Raw genomic sequence first — 15228 nt, 5'->3', positions numbered from 1 at the left:
GAAACCGGAGGGGACTATAGGTTTCCTCTGAGTCTGTCCGTCTGTCTGTCTGTCTGTCTGTCCGTCTGTCTGTCTGTCCCTCTGTCTGTCTGTCAGTCTGTCCCACTTGGTTTTCTGCATTTTTTTCCTAAACGCTTGCAGATATTGAGCTGATTTTTGGTATGTGAGTATATCTTGATGAGTTACAGATCAAGTTTGCATTTCGTTCTACTTCATTGATTTTTGACGGAATTACGGCCTTTTCAATTTTTAGGGGTTTTCCGCAATTTTCTTCTAAACGCTTTCAGATATTGAGCTGAATTTTGGTAAGTCACTTTACCTTGATTAGTTATAGGTCAAGTTTGCATTTTATTCTGCTTCATTGATTTTTGACGGATTTATGGCATTTTCAATTCTTAACGGGAACCAGATTATACTTGCCGGTAGGGGACTAGTATTGCTAATGCAATACTCTCAGAATGCTTGTTTCATATACCTCTTGCATCATAGGAACAGATTTTATGTTTTCATCTTTTAACATTTCCAGACTTAATCTCCTCAACTGGATCAATATTAGAGAGAAGTATGTTGATGCAGATTGCTCCATAATTTAGACTCAAAACTTGTTATCTAAGGGCAAGTTCACTGAGTATTATATAAAGAATTTGAAGTTACATTAATTTTACAACGTTAACTATATGTCACAGATCTTGTTCATGTTTAACTTGAAATCAAAGCCTAAAACATATATGTTGTAAGCAACTTCAGCTAAATATTCTAGTTTATTGATTTAAAGACGTATTCATTGGAGGATACATTGTGGTGACAAAGTGTGCAACTTTTGAGACGACCATTTGATTTCTGGTGAGGGTGGTGATGGTGCATTTTGAAAATTAATTTTCTTTTTTTAATTTTTTTTAAAAATTGAAAAATAACGTCCTCTACTGGAGAGTCTAAGGAAGTTCAGTTTTATTATTACATCTATTACAGTAAATCTGCACTCTTTAGGATCAATGTTTAAACGATGAAAAGAAAAGAAAGGAGATATCTACCGCAAAGATGAAAATCACAAATCTACAGAAAGCATTCATTACACATCAGTTGATGTATGTTCTGTGTCATGTCCTCATAAATTATGCTGCTATATGCCCATTAGTAATTTGTATTTGTAAACAAAATTATACGCAACTACTGACATTCAATTTAATATACTTGTTTCTGAGAAAATATACATAGTAATACTGCGATACTACTCACACTTTAATTTTTTATATAAGTATTTATGATTGCATCGGAAGAAAGTGAAAAAAATAATCTGTCTCTGGTTATCTTGGAATTAACCATTCTTTCTTAAGAAGTCATGGATATTCTGAATCGACTGAGTCAAATGATCGTCCACCAAAAGGAGGAAATACCCCCTCCCACTACCACAACAAATCAAGCTAACCAGTATTTAAAGAGGTGTCAATCATATATTCATGAAATGATTACAATCTCTCTCTCTCTCTCTCTCTCTCTCTCTCTCTCTCTCTCTCTCTCTCTCTCTCCAAAGAACTGGCGATATCCATGGAATACTAACACAAATAAAAATAATAACACAAATTAAAATAAAGTAGACATAAAAGACAGAAAGCAATTTACCTCGATCATATCCTACATACAATTCATTTGCCACACCAATCCATGATGACCCATTCTGTGTTCTATTCAACTGTTCGCAAACAGTTCCTGCATCGTTGATACTTATGTTTCCAACAAGGTAAGACGGCGAGGATAACGTTTTACAAAGGTTCATTGACTCAATCCAACCTTGTTTTGTCTGTGTATCTGTTAGTTTGTAAATATAAAAAAACTGTTAATCTTATTTCAATATATTAAAGGTGAAATTAATATAAAAGGTGATATTTATTAGAATATCGTCATTTGCTAAACAGCACAAGAGGTCCAATGGCCTTACGGGCACATGAGAATGATACAACCCTGTAAAGGAGTCAGAGAAAAAGCAATTTAGTAATTACCATTATATAATAAAGGAAACTAAATTAGAGCTATTTATGATCAACAATTTAGTTTGTCTGTGCAAAACTTTGAAAGCAGATTTATATTTACTTGCCATTTTACACCAGACCAGTGCTAACTGCTTTTCCATTTAAAACTAACACTAATTTTTATGTACAATATTGTACTTCAACATGATTTAGTATGAGTAAATCCAGCACAAGACCTTCAATTTAAATATGAGGTAATTTGTCTTATGTCTGTTTAATTCTTACTTCCAAGCCTACCCGAGGATTATAAACTAAAAACCCTCTAACTATTACACACTCAAATTCTTGTATGATTTTCTTGTTCAATATACCTATCAGTTACATTATTTACTCTGAGTAATTATCAAAAGTGAATAACCAAGGAGAATAACTTCTCTCAAAGTAGATAAAATATATTCCCCACATTATCAACACAGCCCTGCTTTAGCACCAGAACCCCTGGGCCAGACAAGTATTTCACAAATCTTCCTCATTGGAACTATGATATGCTAGATGCCGAGGAGCAGAGAAAAAGATTTTTACATAAGTAATGAATTTTATCTACATAATCTATAGCACCATACCAATAGACAGAACTCCTGAACTATGTGTCGTGAATTTTACAATTTTGAAAAAAAGCACTCGTGCTCTTCACAACCATGTCCTTAGATTGTATGCTTAGTATGCAGGAGCAGAGAAAACAAAAATGAAAGAATCAATAAATTAGATGTACTTTAACTATATGATTAATATAGCCCTTCCAGTTTAATACCAGAACCCCGGTCTAAGGGCCCACAACTTTTAAAATTTTGATGAGTAACTCCATCATAACCATCCATTTACTTTATCTGCTTAAAACGCAGAAACTCTAGATATGAAGATTTTCATGAAATTAAAGCATTTTCACTATATGATCAATAGAGCCCCTCCCTTACACCAGAACTCCTAACCCGGGGGCCATAACATTTACAATTTAGGTAGAAATCCCCTTCCTCATGGTAACCATGCACTTAGTTTGTCTTCTAAAACCAAGGAGCAGAGATACCGAATTTCAGAGATTTCAAGCATTTTACTATATGAGCAATATAGTTATAACCTACGACAAGAACCCATGACCCAGGGGCCATGGATTTTACAGTTTTAAAAGAAACGCCCTTGCTTATCATGCCCGTGTACATGGTTTATCTGTTTAGTATGCAGGAGCAGAGGATTCATTTGTTCACCCTAACACCAGGGCCCATCACCTAGGGGACATGAATTTATTAATTTTGAAAATGGTTCCCCTCTTTCTTATAGCCATGCTTCTAAGTATAGTTTGTCTTCAGCATATACTTGGGGAGAAAAATATTTTTCAAGAATTAAATAAATGCATTTCACTATATGACCAACAGATCCCCATTCGCAGCACAGTTAAGGCTGCAGTAAGGAGGTGGGGCCTAATTTATACGGGAAATGCTTACTATGACATCACACAAAAATATAAGTTCTTCAAATTACCACAAAATGAAATGATTTGCACTTTTGAACTTAAGAATAGCTTTAAACTACATCAATACCGACTAGTGCATGCATAATTGTTGTTGGTTAAATCCCACACAACAATATATAAACAATTCACTGATCGCAATGCACTTGTCAATGTGAAGTTATATCGGAAAATTTGACGCAGTTTGTATCTAGTGAGAGGCGGATCAAGTTATATTTATACAATGAAAAATGTATTTTGTAATTAAATAAAATATAAATTGTAGATATATAAGAAGCCATTAACTTGGATGCGATGTCTGTTTTATGATTTTATTCATATACTTCCCGTACATTCCCTAGACAAGCGATACTGTCGTATATTTGTATGCAGATTCATTAAAGGGTAATAGAAGGTTCGTAATAAATCGATATATTGCAAGGACATACCCTTAATGAATTATGACAAGCTTTTACACATAAACTCAAGAAGTATGAAGATATTTGAAAAGTGCTGCGAACCTGTTGAAATCTTGCAAATGAATTAATCATATCTATGTTTAATGTACTTGACCAGCAAAATATTCAACATACGGTCTAACAAATGTAATTTTAGCAATAAGATAGTAGAATCTATATAGGTTCGCAGCACTTTTCACAAACTACAAAGAGTGTTGAAAATCATTATATGATAAACTTAGATTTTTAACTTGGTTATGCCCTTGCAATATTAGAATTTATAGATGACCTCAATACTTCAGGTATATTTGCTAAAATCAAGTGACTGCCACATCACGTGACAAGTCTTAATAAGAAATCTAATCGTCCTCAGCATTTAGTTTTCAACCACATTGCATTTGTCCGATAATAGTAAAGTCCTAAAAAGAAATGCCCATCCTTGTAAAGAATGTATTTTCAATCAAAAAAAATCGTCGATAATTCCATTTGGCACCTTAACTGTGCTGCGTTCTATCACAAGAGCCCTTCACACAAGATCCATGAATTTCAAAATCTCAGCAGAAAGCTCAATGCTTGTTACATTCATGCCAACGGATGTATTGCTTGATAAAGATAATGTCTAAAGGTTACATAAGTTTTAACGATTTGGACCAGTCCTCAGGCCCGAGAGCCCATGACCTAGGGGACACGAATTTCTTAATTTTAAGAATGTTCCCCTTTTTCATAGCCATGCTTCTAGTCCGCAATTTTCGTCTCCTACATAGATGGTATATGCAAACATTGGCTGAAATTAGTTCAGCAGTTCCATTGAAGAAAATGAAAATGTTCAGACGTTTACGACCGACTTTCGACACATGAAAACATAGCAATAGGTAATTTGAGTAAAACAGGTTCCCGAAAGTGATAAAAACTTTTTTGCACACTGTAATTATATTAGATGACAATATTAAGAAATGGTGTATTCAGTTTAAAAGAGCGTTCATTTTCTTTAATTTGGATACAAGATAGATTGCTTTGCATAAAAGGTCAAAATAATTGTCATTTAGGTATTTATACAGTATCGAAAAAATGTATATTTGCAAATCATTGTTAGGTTTATATATTAATATAACCCACAAAAATATGCTTTATTAATCCAAATACATTTTGATCAGATTAAGAAAAGTGAATTTTGTATCTCATTTATTTGCACGTGTAAATTCATGAAAGGTTTTTATCTTTTTTAGTCCCAAATTTCCAACAAGAAAGAGCAAACACAATAGGATCAGGGAAAACATCATCATGCCACGAACTTCCACCGAATTTTCAAACTCTTTCTTCACCTACATGTAAGATGAGAACAATGGGAAAAATTATGGCAATATGCAACTGATAAACCACTTATTGCATAATGTCTATTCAAGATATAATGTTGCATTAGTCGATGACTTGCATTTATTCATGATCAACTTGTATCACAATCAAACCCCATGTTCAGCCTTTTTGATATGATATCCATTGACCATACAAAGCATGTCATTTATATATTGAGTTGCGTCAAGCGAAAAGGGACCTTCATGACAAAATTTTCGAAAATAGGTTTTTGACCCTTTCTGAAAGAGCTAATTTTTCTGAATATTTTGACACCAAATTTTTTATTATATACCTTTTAAATTCTAATTAAAACTCTAAAACAAAATCAATGCAATGTTAACAAGATGACGCTATAAAACGTTGAATAACGTCACAAAACGTCATTGATAATTGGAACGTCATTACTAAATCATCCTTTTGTATTGATTAGAAATTACTTTTTCTAGATGTTTTGAAAAGTTTTTTTCTTTCAATATCTAAGAACAAATTTTAGTATTTATATGATTGTATACATTGTAAAATAGTGATAATTTTAAGGTTGAAGAAAAAAAAAAATTTATAATTATGTACATTTACATGTATATAGAAGTAATAAAGGTAGTAGTTAATTTTCAAGGAATATATTCAATTTCGACATTACCTCACCTTTTTTCTACATCATCAACATAACCATGCTTCAATCTCTAGAAAATTTTTATTTGAAAGGATCCTTGACAAGGGGACAGACCGCTGATTATACAAAACCAAACAAGTTCCTACTCTGAAATCATTTCGCCTTGGCATTCGTAACAACACGGCCATTTTCCTTGAGTTATTATTGACGGAAATGACCGAGTAGTACGATTTCTCGAAAAGGGGTAAATGAATATTTGACATCACTGTTAATGCTCGCAAAGGGGTAAATGAATATCTGATATCACTGTTAATGTAGTGATTGATCCCGGTCAAAGTATTATTTCTCTTTCGCTATAATCACCAAATCCACCTCCACAAAAACAAACCCTTAGGCAGTACCTACGTGTATTTTTTATGGAAATGGTACAGTTGTACTTCTCTGAACTAATGTTTTTAGGGTTGCAACTTTCAGGCATTGATATTTTTACCTAATAAGTATCCATTATTTCACACGTCTTTCAAAAACGATGTCCTATGATTATATTTCAATTGAAAATAATACTGAAATGTGGAAAATCTCCCAATTCAAAATACAGTTGGTTAAACGTGTTTGTTTAATCCCCCCCCCCCCCCAACGATGCTTCCTGCCTATATGACAGCGATTTAAGACGCTAAAATTAAATTAAATATACCGGTACACACAATAATTGTGACTTAACTATACATGTATATCAGTAAAAGAAATAAAGTTTTTGTACATTAGGGACGGGGGAGGGGGGGGGGGGTCTAGTTCGAAAATGAGCCCGGTACTTTGTACTTGGAACAAAAGCACGTTACTTCGGTGCTTGCAGTTGTATAAATTTTGTTGAAGATAAATATTGTATGTTGTACAGTTTTGTAAAGAGAAAAACTTGTTTTTTTTATTCTCATGTTAAAAATATTAATTAATTTGTTCAGTGCTAAAAAATACCGATAAAAAACCCAGATTACGTATATATCTAGGCTTGATGCAAAACAATCAGACGGACATGCAGCGTTCAAAGTCTTCTCAAAGTTTTACTTCGACTTTCAAATTATATTTTTTAAATCGTTAATATATATAATTGACATGTATTTATAAGATTTTCTAGTCAGGCTAATGTGCCACCTTTTCACGTGTTGGTACTCTTTTTCATGCTCTATTTTATTATTCAAGTCAATGGTCCCGGATGATGATTCTAACTTGCAGATGTACAATCTAACCATTACTTCAATGTAGAAGTTGATACAGTTACATGTAAATAATCAGTTTAAAATTCAGTGTCAGTGAGAACAAGACAATATTACTGGGTGCGTGTAGAAGGTGTGAAATGGTCCTCACCCCTGAAATTCCAAACAATATATTCTGTAATATACATACAGGCTGTCATTGGTAGAAATTTCTTTAAATTTATTCCCAGCATGTGATTGTAAGCAAGAGATTCAATTACATGTATTTGTATTTTGTGATAGATAGATCATTATGCATAGTGTGTACGATCGGCAATCCTCGGCTGACTCCGTTACACTCCAAACAGGTACATGTGCAAGCCATCCGAGGAGCTCCGAACGATATGTGTACGCTATATATAAAAAAATAATATAGAAAAAAATAAAGTAATGAATTATTGATGATAGTAGGATATAATTTAAAAAAACGTATAATTAAAATTTAAAAAAACCCTAACTTTTCATTCTTCATTCCTTTCTTGTTTTTTTTTTTTTTTTTAAATCATATGCAGTAAACAGACACGTATAGAAAGCAACTTAAGGACATACATGTACGCAACGTAGTTTGAACTTTATAGTCATTTTCCCTGGAGTTGAAGAGTTCCAATACTTAAAGGAACTGTGTGCTACATTTTAATGTCTATATAAATTATGCTGCTGTACACTTCTTCTAAAACAAGTTTGGATAAACAAAACATTTAGAATATATGTTTAGTTTTTTTTGTATATTTTTCTTTGAATTATACAAGAATTTTCATCAATTGATATCTTTTCAAAACCCCTGGTAATGCATGCTGAATTTTTGTGTACGAACATCTGATGGCATTATAATCTTAAATTAAGAATATCTTGAAAAATTATCAGTAGGTAAGGTATGTTGCGTATGTCCTTAATTGGTGGAATGGAATTTTTAAAAGTTTTTTTTTAAAGAGAAAAAAAAAAGGAAGTAACCGGACAATTTTATTGATAGGTCACAAGCGTAAATAAGCATCGATTTTACAATATCGCAGTGTAAATTGAGATAGGTCTAAGGCAACACTAACAAGGGGGATGTACAGCTTCCAAATATTAAATTCTCCTGATCCTCTGCAAATACATATATGAGAAAGAAAATGGAACTATTGAGATACTGTCTGAAAAAAAAATCTACACCACTTTACTGGTGATGTGAATTTCAAGACAATGATTCCGCACTTAAAGTGTTCAAATAAATGAGCTTTTTTTTTTTTTTTTTTTTTTTTTTTTTTTTTTTTTTTTTTTTAGAAAGGGGAGGGGGTATGGTGCAGGTACATTGTACCATTGTGTTTTCAAAGTGGTTATGGTCGAAATAAAAAAGAAATTAATATAGTAAATTAAATACGTAAAAACAAAATTGAACAAGAAAAATCGAAAGGAAAAATAACTTATTTAAAAAAATAAAGAAAATTAAGAGAGAATAAAGATAAACATAGGAATTAATCCTTGAAAGGCTGAAGTAACACCAATATTGTGCGCGACGTCTTCCCTTTCCGTAGTATAAAAAACGAACATTAGCACATACCAAAAAAAAAAAGGGGGGGGGAATTAAACCATTTAAAATTTTACGATATTATGAAAATTTGTAAGCTCAAGATGTCCTCATATTTATAGTCCGGAACTTCTGCATTTGCCTGAAATAAAATTAATAAACTTCAAATCAGAAAATAAAACTAATGTACATACATGTAAGTCTGATTTAAAATTTTAGATGACCAATATCGCTCTTAATTTTCGACTTAAACAACATCAGCTTTCCCCAAAGTTACTGTGTTTAGTTTTAATTTACTAGTATTGCAATTAATGAAGGCAATGAATACAAGACCTCAAATTAATTTTGAAAATAACTACTGTTTATTATCTTCACATTTTATTACACCAGTTTTCAAACCGCAGGGTGTTGCGCAAAAGGTGAAGTCGTTCATGGCTGCCGCTTCATCCTTTATGACATGGCTACAGACAAAGTTTCCTAGCTGTTCCTTCTTTTATCCACCCCCCTAATATGTATTGACAAAAAACGCTATTGCAACTATGCTAGTATCATCAGAGAACTTGATTCGGATACTTAATCTCAGATGACAAACTTTGGGCATTGAGTCGCAAATTCTCGTGCCTTTCTGCCTACCGGAGAAACAACTTGGAATGTGTTACATGTAACCCCCCCCCCCCGAAAAAAAAAAACAAAAACAAAAACAAAAACATAACAAAAAACATTGAAATAAATGCAGGGGACCACTTGACTTATCTGTAGACGGAGCTCAGCCAAAAAGACGCAATTGTCAGAGCCTAATGAGGAAAACATGCACACGGATTTGTTCATGAATATTTTTGACAGCTGATGAAAAAAGCCATTCATGAACTATCAAAAATTAAATTAGTTTAAATATTATTTTTGAAAAATTACCAGAAAATCTATAAATTGACGAGATTATACTTTTTTTTTTGACAGTTATAGGCGTGTCTATTTTTATTAACATATGTATTACGCAAATATATTTTTGTTTTGCTTTATCGTAACTATGAATATTTTTTATTGGCAAACGCACAAATGAAACGTCACGTCTTTGAAGCGCTATTGTGACGTAATTACGTTTATGTCACGAAGGTCCCTTTTCGCTTGACGCAACTCATATAGAAGTGTCATACAACAATAATGCAAACTGTTATAAGATTAAACCTTTCCTAGCTCTCTGATTGGCTAAGGTCCTATACTGTAGAAACATATACAACGTTATATTCACCTGCACGTGACCTTCTAGATGAACATAAGAATTTATTTATTTATTTTTTTTTTTTTTACTTTGGATTAAAATTAGACTGAACACTTCCATGTTGATACAATTAGTTCTGAAAAGTTATTTCACCTGCACTCAAATTCCACTCAGTGAACATTGCATACAGACACATAGAATTAGAGGTGGTGGTGAGGGGTGCAGTCCCGCTTTTTTCTAAACGTAAATATTTTCCTTATTATGCCTCCAACCCCTTTCAAAATTGATGCTACATGATTGGCATCTAATTTTTCTATATCCCACTAAAAATAAGAAATTCAAAATTATTATAATTGGTTATATTTATTTTAAAATGGATTTGTATCATTTAATCATTAAATCATATAATAAACAGTTATTCCTTTTTGCAGTCCATACGATGATTTAGCCACCCTCGAAGTTCAATATTCACTTCTCCCTTTGGACTCGATGAATATTGCATTTGCCCAGGTAGCAAAACCATCACATTGATCTAAAAGAGCAATAATTCAATAATGTTCCCTATTATAAGTTCTCTAATGTTATTGGATACTAAGTCATTCATTTCTATAGTCTGTGTATTTGTTTTTATTAGTAGTTACTACAACATAAATATTACCAATGGAAGCAGATATTACCTCTGTTTGCACATACTCCAAACTTTGACTCTGAGCAATTTTGAGAAATAGAAAACACGTTCCTTGTGCTGCATTCAATTGCATAACAAGTTGGTTTTCGGTCTTTGTCACCTGGGAAGAAATGAAGAAGAATTATTCTGTAACCTGGCCAAGAAAAAAGATTCTCTTACTACCGAAATATCTTTGCTGAATAAAAATAACCAAATTTGTATCACACTTAGCCAATTTTGTATTATATAATATCGATATAATAAAATTATATGCAAAGAAAATAAACAATAGTTGATATCTACAATGAAAAACACCATTGCAAGCTCTATGCTTTCATTTGTTCCCTCTCCATGAACAGTTAAAGAAAAAAAAAAACACCCGGTGTATGCATTTAGGGAATTAATTAAATAAGTTTTAATATGTAATATGGTGTCATTTAAGATTTATATATAAAATTCTAAGAATGTTTTTGATTTGTGCTTCTTCACATACAGTGTGTTGAAAAACGTTTATTATGAACGTTTTTGTATTCTTTCTCTAAACTAAGAAGGCTCATTACCCTCACAGTTTAATACAAGTTTCATTACAGCACCACTTATGAGGATTCTAAATATTCAAATGATGAATTCGATATCTGAAGTATTTTTAAAGTGATGTTTTAATCATTTTTCTAAGTTTGGTTAAACAATTTATTTTAAAGTTATAATCATTAGAATTGCAGAAATCAGAGGTTCAGGTGATGGATACATGTATATTCAGCCTCGTAATACGCATAAGAATAATCTGGGAAATTAGTTATAAATGGACAATGTAAATGAATAAAAAGTGACAAATTGAATGAAAAATCTTCTACAAAATAAAGATTCCAATAAAAAACGGTATAAAAAGTCCACTTGCAAGAGTTATCTTTCCTTATTCTCTCAAACTCAAAACACTGAGGAACTTTTTGAAGATCTAAAATTCAAAATGTTCTAAGACTGTTCTGTATTTAAGAGCGATCTTAATTTAGTCAATAGAACAATCGAATCAGAAAATTTCTCGCAAAACCTAGGCAAATATACAAATAACAAATTGAAAACCATCAAATCTGAACATTTCTTGCACAAATTAGGCAAATATACAAATAACAGGTTGAGAACCACAAAAAAGTATATTTTTGCACTTCCTCTCTTTTATGATTGGTAGAAATTGCATGATGTGAAAGATTCCAATTATTTCATTGGTTAAAATGCTGTTCAAGGCAAGGGAGAATATGTTCTGGTGATCTAATTTTCGTACGACTTAACAATTTTTCAAGATTTTCAATCTTAAAAAAAAAATACAAAACGAACACTTGAAAATGGCCATAAATAAATCCAAATAACAATTTATTTTCTTATAGCAATTACCAAAAGGCGTTTCTATACTTTCATTGTAAACAGAAATGTTCTTTATTGCTTTTCAGCTTGTATTTATTCTTTTTCTTTGCTTTGCACTCTTTTTATAATCCCTCGGTTTTCTCCGTAAACATCGACCAGCAGCAGAGTCGAAGTTTACGGAGAAAACCGAGCGTCTGGTTGAACTTTCACATAGTCGGGCTAATGTCAGTAAAATGTTGATGAAAATATGCTTAAGAATAGGTGCATGTCAGTTCACCGTTTAAGGTTTTTGCTAAAGACGGCCAAGATATTTGAAAAAGCTCTACTTGTTTGAAAACTAATGTTGTGATAGATAAATTCGTCAGAACTTGCTGACTTTCCATGCATTTTTCGTGTCTATTGATCGGAAAACATAGAATTATAGATTGGTTCCTGCAAGTAGGCACAATAGTTCTACCAACAAGCCCACTCCGTAAATCATCTTCGATATAAAACCCTTCTGTTTCTCCAGAAAACAAATCACGTAATTACTTTTTTACTTAATTACTTAAGTTCTTAAATTGATAAAACCCGTTATTACTTTGACGCAGAGTTAACGTCCTAATTTAACAAGCATTACACAATACAGCAAGATCGCGGATAAGTAAGCATATAATGACACTTTAATATCTTTTTCGATATACATGTACCTGAACTGTATAGAGTGTATGCATTTCTTCCACCACATTGGGCAAATGAAATTTCTTCGTTGTATTTTGTGCAAGTTTCGCTGCACTGGCTACTAGGTATGTTCCTCGCCGTCACTGTTCTTTCGAAACATACACATTCCATTGCCTCCACAAATTAATCAATATTTTAAAAAAAGGTAATTTATGAGCTGTGACAGTTATCTTATCTTCATTTTTTCCCTTGTAACATGAGTTACAATTTAAAATCTACATAGCATGATCATAGTTGCACAATTTTCAACTTCTTTATCCCAGAAATCCCTCTTCTTTTAAGATTTTTTTTAAAATATAAATGTGAAAATGGGAACCATTTAAAGGCCTCTGTAATCGACAATTGTTGAAAATGATTTTAAAAAATGCTTATAAAACTGCAAGTCCTTCTACTTTAAAGATATAAAAAATAAATACGTATATTTAAATTGTTCTTATATCAGAAAATATATAACATTTTTTCCTTCCATTATATACATGCATAGGTAATAAAAATATAGACTCGTATTGATGTGTTATGCTCAAAATACAAAATACTCAAACAACAAATTGTTTAACAATTTTCAAACAAATCTGCTAATGCCATGATTTATGTGTAAATTGTTTTGAAGAATTGTGTAGTATTTTTTTTTTTTTTTTACTTTTACCTTGATTCCAAAGTTAAGAACATTTATGGAATCACATATTTCTTGGCAAAAGCCTGCTGAAGGATACTTCATATGAAACGTTTGTTTCTTTATTTGATTCACATCTTCTACACTGTAACAGCCTACAAAAGAACATTATGTTTTAAATGAATATCCATATATGATGATACAAGAAGTTCGGCATTTTAAAATTAAGTTAAATGAAAAATCCTACAAAATAAATAAGATGATGTAGCAAATCTTTAACAAAGTGAATCATGTAAATTAATGAAATGTCTAAATTTCTAAGAATTTGGTTTGTAAAAATAAATCAGACTTTAAAGATCATTAAAAGATACTTCTATATTTAGAAATCGTTGGAACACGGATCTCACAAGGGAAATAATTGAAATATCGGTATACTATGATTAATATTAAAAAGGATAATGTCGTTAAAGAGGGGAGGATTTTAATGCATGAAGGATCAACTCAAATATAAGGGGAGCATCACGGTAGCTCAGTTGGTAGCTCCGTGATCGGAATGTCGTGTGTTCGAATCATGACCGCAACTGACCCAAGTCTACAAAATAGGTAGGAATTTTTCCCTCGTCAAGTGCACGGCAATTTGAAGTGAAAGTTGCAGTTCCTTCGGATGAGACCTTAAAAACCGAGATCCCGTGTCACGGTAGGCGTTGGCTCGATAAAGTGCACTCACTGCTCAATGGCCGTGAAAGAGCAGAGAAAAGGTCTAAATTTGAAGCCCTTCAACGGTAAAGGTGACGTCTCTATATAATCGAAACATTCTCGATCGGGACTTAAAACAACATACAACCAATCAATCAAATATAAGGGATATAGTTTCATAGAAGGGATTGAAAAATGAAAAAAAAAAAAACGTTGTCATCCGAAGCTTTACAAATTTCTAATGTAAATGAAATTGAAAGAAAATGTCGACCCTTATTCTTACGGTAGGAAAAATTAAAGATCTTAAAATTTTAACATGAAGTTGTCAGGATATACTGAATATTCACCAGCTTTAAATTTGACTATTGTGCAAAGTGTTGTAGGGTTGTAATGTCCCTCCCTTTAATTGTCTTTTAATGAGTAATTTAAAAAAAAAAAATAGGAATACTAGTATGAATAATGATTACTTGTTCCACTATTATTGATTTCGCATTCGTAGCTATATACATGTATAATGCCTTCTCACTGTGTACATAAATATAAGCAATACCTAAGATTTTTATCAAGAATGAATAACGTCTGTAAACACCAGTCCAGTACTCATTCTCTGATGTCATCACTGCAGTAGTTACCAAGGTACTGTTGTTATTGATGCAGCTTTGTTGTGCCTCGAACCAATTCCATGACTGTTTTGACATGCTACTAATGCCGTCTGCTTTTAAAAAGAAATATGAACACTTTTCAGCACGATGAAATAATTTATTTTGATAGCATACAGAGCTACATGGTAGTTTTAAGATAATTTCGTGAGAATAAAAAAGAAATAAAATATTTAGGACCTGATTTAGATTATTGAATTAAAAAGCAAAGCAAAGTTTGAGATCTACTTTATCCTATTAAAATGCTTGACATTTTGATAGAGTGTGAAGCTTGCCCTCTTCCTATAAAAATTCCTAGGATTCCCAAAAAGAAACTAGTATGTAGGTTAAAAATAAACGAAACATTAACCAAGCTCAAGGTCCCATTGGAACAATGCAAATTTTGAGCAGAGAAAACACGGAGGTCTAAAAACATCAGAGTCGGGATCAGGAGCAACAGATGAATAAGCATTTCCTGTCGACCGGCCAAATTGGCGGTGTGCTATTTGTCATAATTGGGCAAAGGGAAATCTCCTCAGACAATTCAGTAAGCAAATAATAGCCTAAGTCTTGTGTCGTCTGCAGAGCGGAGTGGCACTTCGGGACCATATTACCCAGCGCCTGTCTGTTTTTCTGTCTGTCTGTCTGTCCGTCTTTCCGTCTC

The 15228-nt window shown here is 32.4% G+C and overlaps 1 protein-coding gene across 1 annotated transcript; it reads right to left on the bottom strand.

Moving 5' to 3' along the window:
- Positions 1–10332: 10332 nt before the first annotated feature.
- LOC133195137 (uncharacterized) lies at positions 10333–14626 on the bottom strand. The gene is made up of 5 exons (XM_061331004.1): positions 14477–14626; positions 13264–13385; positions 12587–12731; positions 10549–10659; positions 10333–10403 (listed from the first exon to the last, which is right to left on the bottom strand). The coding sequence occupies exons 1-5, from the start codon at positions 14622–14624 to the stop codon at positions 10333–10335; spliced, it is 597 nt and encodes a 198-aa protein (XP_061186988.1). The 5' UTR covers positions 14625–14626.
- Positions 14627–15228: the final 602 nt, after the last annotated feature.

The sequence above is a fragment of the Saccostrea echinata genome, unplaced genomic scaffold, assembly GCF_033153115.1.
Source record: "Saccostrea echinata isolate AGI-Se365-2 ecotype Australia unplaced genomic scaffold, CSIRO_AGI_Sech_v1 ptg000029l, whole genome shotgun sequence".
NCBI classification, from domain to species: Eukaryota; Metazoa; Mollusca; class Bivalvia; order Ostreida; family Ostreidae; genus Saccostrea; species Saccostrea echinata.
The sequence above is the reverse complement of the archived record's forward strand: the minus strand, read 5'-3'. Positions and strand labels throughout refer to the sequence as shown.